At 36.3% G+C, this 16,819-nt stretch overlaps 2 protein-coding genes across 18 annotated transcripts in view; one reads left to right on the plus strand and one right to left on the minus strand.

Annotated features, from left to right (window-relative positions):
* Positions 1 to 16,819, plus strand: part of REV3L (REV3 like, DNA directed polymerase zeta catalytic subunit) — a 177,994-nt gene that overhangs the window by 137,424 nt on the left and 23,751 nt on the right. For all 16 annotated transcript variants that reach the window (XM_086317268.1, XM_086317275.1, XM_086317267.1 and 13 more), the window contains 5 exons: positions 1,556 to 1,674; positions 8,078 to 8,219; positions 9,713 to 9,957; positions 11,275 to 11,383; positions 13,221 to 13,427. In XM_086317268.1, the coding sequence (XP_086173394.1) occupies positions 1,556 to 1,674; positions 8,078 to 8,219; positions 9,713 to 9,957; positions 11,275 to 11,383; positions 13,221 to 13,427 (822 nt within the window). The remainder of the gene's footprint in view (positions 1 to 1,555; positions 1,675 to 8,077; positions 8,220 to 9,712; positions 9,958 to 11,274; positions 11,384 to 13,220; positions 13,428 to 16,819) is intronic.
* SLC60A2 (solute carrier family 60 member 2) overlaps positions 1 to 16,819 on the minus strand; it is a 96,354-nt gene that overhangs the window by 3,778 nt on the left and 75,757 nt on the right. The window lies entirely within an intron of this gene.

A 16,819-nucleotide genomic window follows, 5' to 3' on the forward strand; every position in this document is an offset into this window, starting at 1 on the left:
TGAAATAAAATCAACTCAGAACATAAGTCTCCCATCTGCCTCAGGTATTACAGACCAATTTCTAAAATTTTATTTAAGTGTAGTTTGAGGTCACAGAATCTCCCAGTTAATCCTTATAGATCAACTTATTACATAGGAGACTTCAAGTCTTCCCATAATGAAAGAGCTGCCAGGTGATTTTTTTCTGGAGAGATTTTTTGCTTGTTATAATGATGATGTATACTCTAGCAGAAGTATTGGTTTGGTCTGAAGTGCTGTACTCTGTATTAGGTAATCATGTAACTACCTGAGGTCAGATATTTGGTTCCATTTTCTATGAAACTAAATAGAAAAAAATTTTAAACTAAATTAAAATATTCATTAACATGTACAAGAGTCATTCAAGTATGGGGATTTGATAATGAGTTATTCATTTATTTTTGAGGGAAGTACTCCAGGGCAATACCAATTTTTTAAAAAATGGTAGTAATTTACTTCCAAGATAATGTGTTATTATCTGTTTTATACTGGTGACTTTATAATAAATAGGCTCATTCCAAAGTTTAAAAGTCTGTGTGTCCAGGTGTAAGTTACATACACACACTCCATGAAATATGCCACATTTTGGTGCTGTTTTTCTGGAGATTGATAGAAATTGTAGATAAAGTGAGACCAGTTTGGGTCACTGGACTGAGATGAGCTTAACATTCAGTCTCTGTTTTGTACTTGTTGGATTGTAGAGGTAGAAAAGAAAGTATTTGAAGATGGTTATATACAAATGTGAAGTGCTATTTGAACTGTTCCTCACAACCCCAATCTGCCCTAAGAATGGTGACTGCTGATTCCATAATTTTCATTTACAGTGAAATAACTGTCTTTGTCTAGATTGCTGTGTCTTGTAGGTATTTATGAGAGATCATCTAGCTAGAGGTATGTTTTTGTGAATTTGGACCCTTTTCTAGTATTCTTTTCCCAGTAACACAGTTTTCACTTACATATTTTGAAGATAAAGAAACATTTCTGCCATTTCTTTTTAATCTTTTGCTTTGGGGATGAAGTTAAGTGACCCTATAATGTCCATGTATTGGGTCTTAGTACTGATGTAATTCTTGTGAGCAGGATGAATGCCTGCCTTTAACTAGGTAACTCATTCTTGAATCTGTGGGAGCATGTTAATCAGCCTGTCATCCAGGACCAGAAAGTAAGTATGGGAAGAACAAAAAATTAACTTGCTTGAAAATAATCTGTTTGTCAGTATTTTTATTGGTGTAGATATAAACAGAAGTGATAAGAACTGGAATCTCTGAAGTAAGTATTATATGACCAAGTTGAATCTTACAGGTCTGATTATTTTTCCAATTAAATGTTAATTTAGTACAAACATTTCTGTCCAGTAGGCAGTGTCTACATAGTTTTAAATTAATTGTGATTAAACTGTAATACAGATTATTTTTACAAGTAGCTTTCATATCATATGAAAAGTTAGAACTAATATTTAGAATCTTTTAGAAACAAATTCGCATGTAAGTATGAGTGTTGTTATAATGGAGTTTTTCTTTTTTTTTTTTTTTCCTAGGTGGCTCTAAATAACTACACCTTTGAAAATGTGAGCTTTCATGTTCTTCATCAGCGTTTTCCCCTCTTTACTTTTCGAGTCTTATCAGATTGGTTTGATAACAAGACAGATCTATACAGGTAATGTTTTATAATTCTAAAGAGGATAATATCTCTTTTTAAAAATCAATAGTGAAAGTGGAAGTCAGTCAGTTGTGTCCAACTCTTTGTGATCCCATGGACTATACAGTCCATGGAATTCTCTAGGTCAGAATACTGGAGTGGGTAGCCTTTCTGTTCTCCAGGGGATCTTCCCAACCCAGGTCTCCTGCATTGCAGGTGGATTCTTTACCAGCTGAGCTACAAGGGAAGCCCAAGAATACTGGAGTGGGTAGCCTATCCCTTCTCCAGTGAATCTTCCTGACCCAGGAATTGAACCGGGGTCTCAGCTGCAGTGCAGGCAGATTCTTTACTAACTGAACTATCAGGGAAGCCCTATTACTGGAGTATAATTTATATACAATAAAATGTACACATTTAAAGTATATTGTGCAGTGACTTTGAAAAATGTATACACCCTGTAATCACTAGCCCAGTCAAGATAAAGAACATTTCTAACACCCAGAAAATTCCCATATACAGCTGTCATTAATCTAACTATTCCTTAACCACCCACATAAGTACAAATTGAATTTCTATTACTATAGATTAGTTTTGCAGTTTTAGAACTTTGTATTATTAGAATTATTTACAGACTACCCTTTTGTGTCTGTCTTCTTTTAAGAAACTCAGCATGTTGAGATTCAACCATGTTGCACAAACCAAAGTTTGTTCCTATTTATGTTACTAAATAATAATCATTTGTATGAGGATACCACAGTTTACCCAGTCACCTGTTGAGGGACAGTTGAGTTGTTTCTGGTCTGAGGCTATTGTGAATAAAACTGTATGCATACGTTTTCATTTCTCTAGGAATGAAATTTCCAGGTCACATGATTAGCATGTTTAATCTTTTAAGACACTGCTGAATTGTTTTCTTTGCAGTTCTTCTAGTGCAAGACTGCTGGAAACAAATTCTCTCAGCCTTTATTTATCTAAAAATGTCTTCATCTCCCCCTTATATTTGAATGATATTTTCACTAATTCTGGAGTTGAGAATTCTTTTTCTTTCACTGCTGTAAAGATTTTATTCCCTTTTCCTGTGGCGTCATTATTTCTGATGAGGAATCAATGGTCATTCTCCTTTTTCCAGTGTATGGAAAAGTCAGGCTTAATGAGTGGATGGCTGCTGCTGCTGTTACTCTGTGTAAGGCTCAGAGTGGAGACAGGGGGATTATTCACTTCCCAGGCCCAGAGTTAGTCTTTGAGAGTTCCTGTTCTCCTAGGCCTTGGGGATGAGGCTCCTTCAGCATTCCTGCTCGTCCCACAACGGTGATGGACCTCCGCTTTGCATCACTGCCAGGGCCGGATCCAAGTATGTTTCCTGACTCTCCCACAGAGGAAAATGGCTTACACTTCTACTCCTGCCTTTGCAGTGGTATTTCTTTGCCTGAAAGCTATGGTGGGAATGTTTCTTTCCCCTTTCCTAGTGGTAGACAACTGCTGCTTGTTACTTGGTACAAGGCACACAGTTGGAACAGGGGAGGTTTCCTGCCCTTCCCTCTAGTGCAGCTTTTACTGCCAGCCTTCTCCCAGCCATAGACATTTTTGGCATCTCTTCTTTTCCCAAAGAGAGTGAATCTCTGCATAAACCCTAAGGATTGGAGAGTTTCCTCCTGGCCCCAAAGCAGCTCAAGGTTTCATATGAGAGATGGGTTGGAGGAAGTTGCAAGGTTTCATTTCTCTGTGCCCTGCCCTAGTGTCTAGGGCTTCCAGTGATTCTAAATAGTCATGCTGGCTCATACATGACCTTTAAGAATTTAATAACATGTTAACTGGTTCCTTCTTACCTGCTTTTATGAGTTGCCTCTCCCTCCTCTTCTCTGCCAAAGATGAAATACGTTGTGTGTCCTGTCTGTCCTTCAGTGGGTTTGAAACTATGAAATTTAGTTCACCTGATTCTTTTACAACCTTAACTTACTTTAGGCTTCAGTAAAACTTATGATTATGTATATTATCCAGGTTTTTATCATTGTTAGACTGGAGTTACATGCTTTTGCAGCTTTCTACATCTGAAGCAGAATTACATTTTCCGGGCTGTTTTCAAGTTTCTTTCTTTTTGCCTTTGTTTTCCATAATTTCAGTATGTATATTATACTAGCTGATAGTGTCCCACAGATCCTTGAGGCTCTGTACATTTTTCTTCATTTTTTTTCTTATGATCTGTCTTTAAGTTTACTAACTCTTCTGTTGTCACCAACCTGCTGTTAAGAACAACCAGTAAATTTTGTATTTCAGTTATTTTTAGTCCCGCATTCTCATTTGGTTTTTTCTTTTGATAGTTTCTGTATTCAGTGGATTTCCCTGTCCACTCATTAATACTGTATTTTTAACTTTTTGAATATCTTTTCTTTAGATTTTTGAACATACCTTGTAATAGTTTCTAAATTTAGCACCTGACCATCTCTGTATTAGTTTCTGTTGACTGCTTTTTAACTGTGGGTCATGTTTTTTTGTTTCTTTGCATGATTATGTAATGGATATTACTGATGTTCTGTTGTACAGATTCTGGTTTTTTATTATCCTCCTCTGAAGCATGTTTATTTTGTTCCAGCCAGCAACTGAGTTACTGGCTGATCACCTGAGCTTGTGCATACCTGCTTTTTATGCTTTGTTAAGATGAATCTCGGGAATGCTGAAAGTGCTCTCTAAGTCCCTCCAGCTTGACAAGACTCAGTCTCCATATTCTGTCCCACAGGCCTGTTGTTAGTGCTTGGTTTTAGGTTTGCTTGTGGTGGCCTTACTTTATGCCTTGCTCCCAAGACATAGTTTTTCTGAGCTCTCAGCTGGATGCTTTGGTTGTTCATAAGGGGTTCATGAAGTCTCTCCACTCTGGCATGGCCAGACCTTCAACTACAACACTGTCTTACAAGTTCTGTTCCAGACTCAGGTCCCCAACTGCTACTCTCTAGTAAGCCTCTCCCTGCTCATTTTTCCGCGTAGCCCTGGGCCACTCACAAGAAACCCCCATCTGTACTACTAACTCCTAACTCCTTCCCTTTGCACAGATGCCCTTTTCCACAGATTGCAGATACAGCCTGCCTGAACTCTAAACTCTTGTCTCCTCAGCTTAGCAGTATAGCCACACTTTGCTCAGACCTAGCATACTGCACTGGGTTTAGGAAATTATCTCCAGACAACCTGAGGCTCATTTCATATGAGTTTCCCTTCTCTCAAGGAGCATCGTCCTGCACTGCCTATTGCTCACTGCCCAGAAACAATTACCCTGAATCTTTTATCCAAGAGAGCTAGTCTAGTACCAGTTACTCGTCTGTAATCTGAAATGAAAGTTTCCACCTCTGCTTTTCTTTAAAGGTAAAATGGATAGTTAATAAGCTTAGAAAATATCTGTATAAAGAACATAGTCTTAAAATTAATGTATCTGATGTTAGAAATGAGTAGAGCTGCTTACTGAATTATAAGGCCATATGATGGTGAGGATAGGAAGATTGAGCCTTAAAAACAATCTGCTATATTTGAAGTAACTGCTTTCTGAGCATGTCCACTTGTCCTCCAATCTCGTTTAAGGAATCTCAAGGAAGTGAAGTGAAATCACAGAAAATACTGAGCTTATGATCAAAGCCTTATAGAAATAGAAGCTTAGGGGAAGTTATATACCAGTAAATAAAATGAAACTTGATATTAAACTTAGTATCTACATTAATAACTACATTCAGTGGTTTGTTTATAAACCCTAGAGTGTTCGAAATGCATATTGTGCTACATCTAATTAGGTGTTATATAGGATGATAAGTATGTTTTTGCCAAGTAAAATCAAGAAAGTGGAATTAATATATTTTAAAGGAACTGACTGAATCCACATATATGTATTATCTTAGCTTTACATTTGGCTGTATGTATTACTGAAGAATTATATGAATGATCTAAAATAATACATATTAAAATGTGATATAGTTTTTTTGCCTATCAAACTAAAATAATTTTTAAAATTGCAATCCCTAGTGTTGACAGAGATGCATGGAAACACTTTACTAGTATGAATGTAAATTATTAAGATTATCTAAAAAGCAGTGTGTCATTTCATATTAAAAAGACCAAATCTATGAATTTAGCTTAAGGAAATATTTAAGCATCTGTACACAGACTTAACTACAAAGATGCTCATCCCTGGTGGTCCAGTGGTTAGGACTCCATGCTTCCACTGCAGGGGGTATGGCTTTCGTCCCTGGTCGGGGAACTTAAGATTCTACATGCCACGTGGGGTGGCCAAAAGAAAAATGTTCACCACAGCATTGTTTATAGTAATAAAAGATACTCAACAAAGACACTAAATTGTTATGACCATACAATAGTATACTCAATAGCTATAAAAAATACATAAATGTGGAGAAATAGTCACAATACATTGTAAAAAATGCAAGTTATAGAACAGTATTTCTATTCATTTTACTTTAAAAATTGAGTATTAATAAATTTTAAGGTTTTTTTTGTTTGCTTCGTTCTTTTCAACAGTTTTATTTGGATGTAATTCTCTCATATACCATACTATTCACCATTTAAAGTGTACAGTTCCATGGTTTTTATTGTATTCCGAGTTGTGCAACCATTATCACAATAAATTTTAGAATATTTCCATTCTTCATGTCATCACCCTCCAACCCTCCCTTCTTCACCTCTTCTCCCCCGCATCCCCATCTTAAGCAACCACTGGTCTACTTTGTGTCTCCATAGATTTGCCTGTTCTGGACCTTTCATATAAGTGGAATCATCAGAATATACAGTCCAGATTCATTCATGTGTAGCATGTGTTAATACTTTATTTCCTTTTTTACCAAATAATACCCCACTGTGTGGGTATATACCACATTTTACTTATTCAGTAGTTGATGGACACCTGAGTTATTTACACATTTTGGCTATTTTGAAAATGCTGTTATGAATATTTGTACAAGTTTTGGTGTAGGTGAATATTTCTATTCCCCTTGGACATATATACTTAAGAGTGGAATTGGTCGGTTATACTCTGTTAAATCTCTGTTTTTAACAATTTGAGGAATTGCCAGACTGTTTCTAGTGCAACTGCTCTATTTTACATTCCTACTGCAGTGTGTGAGGGTTATAACTTTTCTACATCCTCACTAACACTTTTATTATCTTTTTAATTATAGGGTGATTTCTTTTTTTTCTTTTCATGTTCATTTTCTCATTTTTTGTATGGATTAATCATGTGTCTTAGGAACAGGTTTTTAAATAAGTTTATTGAATTATTATATGACTATCTTGTTTTAAAACCCACATAATTAAAAGTTACAATATATTTGAAACTTAATATTCTTTAAATGAATAGGTTTTATTCTTTATCGTATATCTTTGAGTCATTTTTATAGTCTAATAATACTAAAATCAAAACTTCCTTTCATAACTTTGGTGAAGGTTTTGTTGTTTGCTTTTTTTTTTTAATAGTTTTATTTATTTATTTTTGGCTGCACTGGGTCCTCACTGCTGCACAGGCTTTCTCTAGGTGTGGGAAGAGGGGGCTACTCTCTAGTTGCCATGCAGAGGCTTCTCATTGTGGTGTCTTCTCTTGTTGTGGAGCACGGACTCTAGGGTGTGCAGGCTCTAGTGGTTGCAGCACATGGACTCAGTAGGTGCAGCTCCTGGGCTCTGGAGCACAGGCTCAGTACTTGTGGTACTTGGGCTTAGTTGCTCCACAGCATGTAGGATCTTCCTGAACCCAAGGATCAAACCTGTGTCTCCTGCATTGGCAGGCGGGTTCTTTACCACTGGCCACCAGGGAAGCCCTATTGTTTGCTTATTTATAAAACGGTAGGGTAAAGAGGTTTTCAGGGTTTAAGTCGAAGAACAGAATATTTATATTTTCACAGGAAATACTGATATGACATATTTGTTTACCTATGTGTGGTCTCGTTAAAATTATTTTCCTGATTTTTCTAAATCTCCACCAACCAAATCACTGTTTCTTCCCGTAAAATGCCAGTGCATACTTTTATTTGAGACTGGTATTAACAGTGATGACTTAAAGGTTCCATGTTCTTTAAAAGCCTATAGATAAAATAATATAATTGTGTAATTACTGCATCATCAGCAGTGGCATCTAAGAGAGTGTTACTGCTTGCCAATGCAAAAATAGAGGAAGATCAGCAAAATATTAAAAATAATTAGTCTTATCACCTTATCACAAGTACTGTTTTGAACTTTATATATTTTCACTAGGTTTTATGCCCTTGAAATATCTGCAGTTTTCTAATCTTTATCCTTAACATATTTTGATAAAGACTCCATCGTGACTCCCTTCTAAAATAACTTCACTTTTAATAGGTAATTTCTGGCATAATGAAAATGTACTAGTTTCAAGTACCCAAACGTTTCCCAAATGTTCATCGCGTGGATTCTCTTTTAACAGATGGAAAATGGTTGATCATTATATTAGCCGTGTCCGTGGAAATCTCCAAATGTTAGAACAGCTGGACCTAATTGGGAAAACCAGTGAAATGGCTAGACTTTTTGGTATTCAGTTTTTACATGTACTGACAAGGGGTTCACAGGTAGGAAATCAATTTTATTGCACACTTGAAAGTTCTATGTGAATGATATACTTTTGAGATGTTGAAATGATCTGATTTTTTTTTTTTTTTAACTTTGTGTCTGATACCAACTAGTATGTAGCTGGTTAATCAAATCTTATCATTTTGTTTTCTGGAAAAGCTTAATTTCACTTAATAGCTTTGCTTTTTTATTTTCTCTCCATACCAACTTTTTGACCACTGCTGAATTTTACATGGTAATAAAAAAATAAATGGCTGTGCCCTTGAGGATGATATTCTATTCCTAAATACTGTCACTGTGATTAGGGATGCTTTGAAAGCTGCTTAGAACTGGAGAAGCGGTAAAGAAAGTCTAGTTCTTTTGTCATACAGTCCTACTTTTGGGAGTTCCAAAACTTCCAACAGATAACTAATATTTAAAAAAAAAAAAAGAGGAAGGATTTGGGAATCAGTGTAAATGGGCTGTATCACTTTTTTTAAATATTAAAGATAAATGGGACCTTAGAAGGCATTTAACTCATATCTCTCTAATTAGATTCCCAAGGCTATCATGAAAGATTTTGTTTAAATGCCTTGCTGAAATGGTTTCCTGCTTTTATTCAACAAATATTTATTTGAATACTTTTAGTGTGTTAAACACTGTGCTAAGCCATCTGGGATACTATATTAAATCACTCAGATTCCTTAACCTCATAAAATCTTTTGATTATTTTATGTCTGTAACATTCCCCCAGTCTACCAATTCAGCAAATATAGCAAACCTAGAGCTCTAATTACTTTAGCATTACTTGTTGCTGTATTTTATTTTATTGCTTTATATTGATTTTACTTATTTATACTCCCATGAGTTTCAAAGCCTGTTTGAGCTGGCTTATAATAAAAGGCAGAGAGATACCTTAAAACCATATGAGAACATTTCAGAGAACCCATACTGGTTTTTGTGAGTGCTTTTTGTTTTTCCCCCCTCAAACTACAGACTGTCCACTTTATAGCTGTTACCATAAATAATTGCTTGATTCATTTTTGTGAAGGACCATTATTAACCTATCTTTCAGTTTTGGAATCCTTGTGTTTCCTTCTTGGGAAATTGAGATAACATTTATCCATCTCAAGTCTCCTCATTGCCATCCTCTGATTTTCCCGAATAAATTTTTGAAAGATTATTGGCCAGCTTTTTCAATGAAATTGTTACATTGTACAGCTGTCTCTTCTACATCTTTTATTATGATATAGCTATTTTTAAATCTTAAATGTAACTGTGTCTTTTTAAAATTGGCTTGTTGTATAAGTTATTTGACATATTTTACAGTTTTTATAAAAGTTATGAAAGCTGATGAAATAACCATTACTATGTAACTGTGGTGTGAGAAAGTCATGCAGCTGTATTCTGAAGAACAAAACATCTCCCACATGATTCTCGACATATTCAGAAGACCAGTATATTTGTTTTTAAGTTTCTTCTTCTCTCCTTACTTCCACCTCTCTGCCTGCAGTACCGTGTGGAATCAATGATGTTGCGTATTGCTAAACCAATGAACTATATTCCTGTGACACCTAGTGTACAGCAGAGATCTCAGATGAGAGCCCCACAGTGTGTTCCCCTAATTATGGAGCCTGAATCTCGCTTCTATAGCAACTCTGTTCTCGTTCTGGATTTCCAGTCACTGTATCCTTCTATTGTAATTGCATACAACTACTGTTTCTCCACCTGCCTCGGTCACGTGGAAAACTTGGGGAAGTAAGTTTTTTTCATATTTACAATTACTTTGCTACACGTCATACTTCTTACTAAACTTAGACTCTCTTTGAGTGTCTCTTTGCATATGAGACTACCCTTCTGAGCAGGATGAATGGGCTGTAATACAGCTAGTCCACTCTTTGTAGTTGTGTGTGTGTATGTGGATCATTGTAGATTAATTCAGCATCATGGATAGATAACTCATGTGAACAAGACTGTAAATACTTTCAGCCTTGCAGTTTATGTTTCACTTTTCACGTATATCTGTTAAATAAGACATATTTGTTATATCTTATTAAATATAATCTTTGTTATATTTGTTGTATCTTGTTTACTTCTTGTTAAATAAGAATTATATAAAATTTGTTGGTATAAATCACTTTTCAGTGGAACAGTCAGGATTATGATCTTATAGCTTTAGCTGTGACTTCCTCTTGACTTTTCTTAGAAATAGTTTTCTTTTAAAAAGTTAAATTGCCAAATGTTAGATTTTATTCATGTCAAATTTTTTCTCATAAGAAATGGCCTTCCTTTCTAATATTCTTGTGTAATTAAAACCAAGTGTTATAGTTTTAGTCTAAAGTATATTCACTCCTTATAGAAAGCTTTTATGGAAATTGTATCGGTAATTCTGTCTTTTTAATAAGAATAGGAATTTGGAAAAGTTGTTTACAGTCTTTTTGAAAGTGAAAGTTTCTCAGTTGTGTCTGACTCTTTGTGACCCCATGGACTGTAGTCCATGGAATTCTCCAGGCCAGAATGCTAGAGTGGGTAGCTTTTCCCTTCTCCAGGGATCTTTCCAACCCAGGGATCAAACCCAGGTCTCCCACACTGCAGGCAGATTCTTTACCAACTGAGCCACAAGGGAAGCCCAAGAATACTAGAGAGGGTAGCCTATCCCTTCTCCAGTGGACCGTCCTGACCCAGGAATTGAACTGGCGTCTCCTGCATTGCAGGCAGATTCTTTACCAACAGAGCTATTAGGGAAGCCCCTACAGTCTTTTTATTTAAGGTTTAAATTTTTCTTTAGGTAATTTAGTGTAAGGTAGTCATATGTTGAGGTGAAATTTGGTATTTCAGTATAGATTTTCCCCATATGTTTTAGAATAGTGCCATTTAAGAAATGTTTCTTTTAATAAACTGTATTTAAAGAACTGCTTTTTGGTAACTAAACAAATGAACGTTTTAAGTATATGAATTCATGTTTAGATGTTTAAAAATGAATTTCCAGTAGAATGAGAAAGATTCCTAAAATGCCCAGAATCTCTGTTCTGTGATTTGAAAAAGTATTTGCTTAATTTTTTTTTTCCTTAACAGGTATGATGAATTCAAATTTGGCTGTACCTCTCTAAGAGTACCTCCAGATTTACTTTACCAAATTAGGCATGATATCACAGTGTCCCCCAATGGGATAGCTTTTGTCAAGGTAATACTCTCTTATAAATGAAAGGTATCAACTGTGATTTAACCTTTGGAGAGCTAATGATCTAGATGTTGTTGGCATATAATACAAAAAAAAAGCTTACTTCAATATCTCAAAAAAATCAAAGATACAAGGAATCTTCTAAGAAATTTTTTAAATCATTTTTAAAAAAAATAATGATCTTATTTTGCATGAATTTAGGTTTAAATCTTTTGTTAGACTTTAGTTTTTTAATAAACTATTGCAAGAAATAGATTGCATATATACCTCCTGCCCTCTATTAGAATCTGGTTGACTTAGATAGCTACGTGATGATCACAACAGTGTTAACTTACAAAGATTAAAACTGCTTTAGCATGCACTTTACTAATTGTTCTATATATTTTAAATTAAGACTGTCTTAAAAGTGATACTCTAATATATTTATTGATTATATTTTTAAGAAGATACCCAGACTTATAACAGAGTTCTTTTTTCTCTCTCTGTCTCCCCTCAAAAAGAGACTAAAAAGCCTCATAAATGAATAAATCAAAGGCAAATAGGAAGAGATCTAGGAGAAGATTATATTGCCTCTCATATGCCAACTTCATTCCTTTTCTATTTCCTTAGCAGTGAGTCTGTAAGAATCACGGGACAGTAGAGTAGTTGGTGGTGGTAGCATGGACCCCACTAGCCCTCAAATTCATTCTGGTGTACTTAGCAAAAGTAGCATCATTCTCTACCAATCAAAGGATGCTATGTTTAAAGAATATTCTAAAATTAGCCATTTAGATATGAGGAAAAATTTTACCAGGAGAGTTCAGGATATATTCCATTTTGGAAAACGTTATATTTTAACATAATAACACATCATGTCTTAACATAAACATGGCTGCTTCAAAAGGTACACAGAATGAATTAGAGGTTAGAATATGTTTTCATTGTCGCATATCTAGTAGCTTATTATTTTATCTCCATTTAACAGCATTTTAAGAACTTGCATCTACATTTTGACCCAATGTGTAAAGCTTAATGAAAGTTAGTTTTTTTTTTTTTAGTATTCAGGAGTGTTATTATACTATCCCTGAGGTTTTAATTGTTCAGTCTGACATGCATTACCTTGCACGTGTCTGTGAATCATCCTCAAAGTTAATACTGTTTTGTGATTTTCATTCCTAGTGGAGTTCTCGTAAATTCTCCCTAGTCTTGATTAATACAAATGATTTTTTTTTTTTTTTGGCGTCAACAAATTTTATCACCTCACTATTCATCCCCTCTTCCAGATTGCTAATAAATATAGGCCGGAGGGGATGGCTTAGTGGTCTAAGCATCAGATTTGAAATACCTAGAGTCCCTGGAACTGCAGGTTTGAATGTCAGCAGAGTCAACCCAGCTCATCATTCTTCCAAGGTAGATAAATGGAGTTCCATGCAGATTACTGTGTGGGGTCATTAGGATGAGATCTTTTAAAACTGAGGTTTGTTATGAGTGATACAAATCCCGTGTGTCTTTCTGAAAGAGTGGGGGTTTGGATCAAAGTTGTGACAAAATTTCCCTCTGAACTCGTGTGGTTTTTTACGTTCTAGTTGGCATCCTCCGTCCTGGAGGTCTCTGAGCTCACATAGTAGTGCTACAGTAGATTTGTAAACATTACAGGAAGCTTTTAGGAGAAAAGCCCTCTTCAAAAGAAAGAAAATGTGATGATTTTATATTGACTGCCACTGGTCTTGTGGCCACTCTTACTATTTGTTTCAATTCATGACAGTTGGCCATTGTTATACTTTTTGCTTCCTTCTTAATTATCTAAACCTATAATATTTATGGGACCTAAACATTCTTTTTTTTTTTCCCTTTATGATAGCCTTCAGTAAGAAAGGGTGTGCTACCAAGAATGCTTGAGGAGATTTTGAAGACTAGACTCATGGTGAAGCGGTCAATGAAGGCTTACAAGCAGGACAGAGTCCTTTCACGAATGCTTGATGCACGTCAGCTAGGACTTAAGCTGATAGCAAATGTCACATTTGGCTATACAGCTGCTAATTTTTCTGGGAGAATGCCATGCATTGAGGTAAGTGATACAAGTCTATAGTTTTTTTAAGAGAGACTAAAGCGGCATTAAATGAATACCTGTTCATTGAAGCATTTTGTTTTTTTAAAGTGTTTCATTTCCATGACATAGCATCAGTTTTTCTTAAACCAGGGCTTATATACATACATATTCTTAGAGATTTGTGGGTTTTCTCTATGAGAACTCTATTTAATGATAATTTTATAAATTAGCATACACATTTCTGGATACCTGGATGACCATATCGTAATCCATTATTGGCATGAGGTTTCTGTGCCACCTTTACAGCATTGTTTACAGTAATACTGGTACTAAATAATTCCTTTTAATGTATTGATAGAGATCTGAGCCTAGTTCATTTGTCTTCTCTAAATGTCAAAAAAAAAGTCATTCCCTATTTACTAGTATACCGGTAGATATAAAGTAAAACCTTTCTTTTGCAGTAGTTCAGTTCATTTCCTCAGTTGTGTCTGACTCTTTGCAACCCCATGAACTGCAGCACGCCAGGCCTCCCTGTCCATCACCAACTCCCAGAGTTTACTCAAACTCATCTCCACTGAGTCGGTAATGCCATCCAACCATCTCATCCTCCGTCGTCCCCTTCCCGCCTTCAGTCTTTCCCAGCATCAGGGTATCTTTTCAAATGAGTCAGTTCTTTGCATTAGGTGGCCAAAGTATTGGAGTTTCAGCTTCAACATCAGTCCTTCCAATGAATATTTCCTTTAGGATGGACTGGTTGGATCTCCTTGCAGTCCAAGGGACTCTAAAGAGTCTTTCCAACACTACAGTTCAAAAGCATCAATTAAGACACTCTTCATTAAAAAGTCTAATTTCTTATTATTTACTAAATTAGGGTGTTAATTGGACATAAATACAAAGTAGTATGACAGAGTAATACAGTAATTCACTAATTGAGAAAAGAACAGAGTACTGTTGTTCGGTTGATGATCTTTTCATGCCAGATGAAGGCTAGAGCATTGTGGTATGCCATATTTGCAGTCGTTCAGCAAAGGAAAAGCAGTGGAAGAAGAAAGTCCCCGGACAGCTCACAGTAGGCAAAGTAAACTGCAAAAACTTGTGCAAGGGACTTCTGGTTATATGTCCAGCATGTAAGAAACTCAAAGTCTCCACTCTGTCCTCCCACCAAGTAAGCCAAACAAACGGAAGAGTCAACAACTCCTCTTAGATCTGTTGGAGAGGCGAAGTCACAGGGTAAACTGCTACCCCTCCCCCCAACTGAAGAGGCCCAACAGGTGAATACAGAGACTCGCAGCTTACCAGAGTGTAATCCATGAGCACAAGTCTGAGAACCAGTGCCACAGTAAAAATAGAACCATAGCTGATGAATTGCTGGAGGCTCAGGCTAAACAAATCTGAGAGAGAAAAAACCCCAATGGACCCAGTCATCAGGGTCCCCACACAACTAGGAGCTGAGGCAGGTTTTCACAGTGAATATCAGTGAAAAATTTCCTTGTGCTTCTGGCACAGAGAGGGGAAAAGAACCATTCTGAAATACACTAGAGTGTTCTGTGTTTAACAAAGTCTGCCCTCAGGAGAAACTATTTAAGCAGAGCCCAAGCTGTTGGAGTTTCATCAGAGCCTAACTGACCTGGGAAAAGAGAAATACCTAACTCCAACTGCTCTAGCCTTCTACATGGAAGAAAAATACTCTGGCCTGCTCTAGTCATCCTGTCCCACCAAAGTGGGGTGAAAAATTGAAAATTATTTATGAAGTCTATAGTCCAGAGGCACAGGTTCACTGAAAAACAGACCTACTCTTAGGACTGAAGAGCACGTCCTTCTCTCCCCAGCACCTTTTCCACATTACTAAAGGCCTGTTTATAGCAGTTCCTTTTACCCAGTACATCATGTCTGGCTGTCAGAAGGAATTGCAAGACATACCAAAAGCCAAAAAACACAGAAGAAACAAAGAAAGCACCAGAATCAGACTCAGATAGGGAAGGGATGTTGGCACTATCAGACTGCAAATTTAAAACTATGGTTAGGATGCTAAGAGCTCCCTCCAATGGCTAAAATAGATAGCATGCAAGAATAGATGGGCAATATAAGCAAAGAGGTAGAAATTCTAAGAAAGAACTAAAAAGAACTGCTAGAAATCAAAAATACTGTAAGAGAAATGAAAAATGCCTCTGACTACTACACTGAACATGACTAAGAAAAAAATCTCTGAGCTTGAAGAACTCTTGGTAGAAACTGCTAAAACTCAAAAGAAGAAAAAGAAAGGAAAAGGTGTCCTAATACTATAGTGTGATATATATGTAATAAAAATTCCAGAAAGAAAGAAAAGAACAGAAGGAATACTGAAACAATAATGACTGAGAACTTCCCCTAATTAATGTCAGACATCCGCTTGCTCCTTGGAAGGAAAGCTATGACAAACTTAGTGTATTAAAAGGCAGAGACATGACTTTGCTGACAAAGGTCCATACAGTCAAAGCTATGGTTTTGCCAGTAGTCGTGTACGGATGTTAAAGTTGGACCATTAAGAAGTGCTGAAGAGCTGATGCTTTCTAACTGTGGTGCTGAAGAAGACTCTTTAGAGTCCCTAGAACAGCAGGGAGATCAAACCAGTCAGTCCTAAAGGAAATCAATCTTCTATATTCATTGAAGGACTGATGCTGAAGCTGAAGCTTCGATAATTTGGCCACCTGGTGCGAAGAGCCGACTCATTGGAAAAGACCCTGATGCTGAGAAAGATTGAAGGCAAAAGGAAAAGAGGGAGGCATAGGATGAGGTGGTTAGATAGCATCATGAACTCAAAGACCATGAATTTGAGCAAACTCTGGGAGATAGTAAAGGACAGGGAAGCCTGGTATGCTGCAGTCCATGGGGTCGCAAAGAGTCTGACATGATTTAGCAACTGAAGAACAATAGGAGCAAATGGTCAAACACCAAACTACAGATCCAGGAAGTTCAGAGAACACCAAACAGAATAAATGCCAAAAAAAAAAACAACCCAAAAACCTAAACCTAGGGACATCATTTTCATACTGCAGAAAATCAACAATAAAAGTCCTCAAAGAAGCCAAAGGGTAAGAACCACCTAGCTTATAGAGAAGCAAAGGTAAGAATTATATGCAACTTTTCCTCAGAAACCGTGCCAGGCAAGAAAAAAATGGAATAAAATATACCGTACAAAATTATCATTCAAAAGTGAAGGAGAAATTAAGATTTCTCAGACACATAAAACTTGAGGGAATTAGTTGGCATAGACCTGCCTTGCAAGATTTGGTTAAAAGAAGTTCTTCAGAGAGAAGGAAAGTGACAACAGGTCAGAAACCTAGATCCACAAAGAATAGAAGAGCATCAGAGAAGGAATAAGTAAGAGTAAAAGAAGCCCTTTTATTTCTCTTAATTGATCTAACAGGTAA

Source organism: Bos grunniens, chromosome 9, assembly GCF_055505025.1.
Source record: "Bos grunniens cultivar Pamir isolate PY7600 chromosome 9, Bosgru_T2T1.0, whole genome shotgun sequence".
Lineage (NCBI taxonomy): Eukaryota > Metazoa > Chordata > Mammalia > Artiodactyla > Bovidae > Bos > Bos grunniens.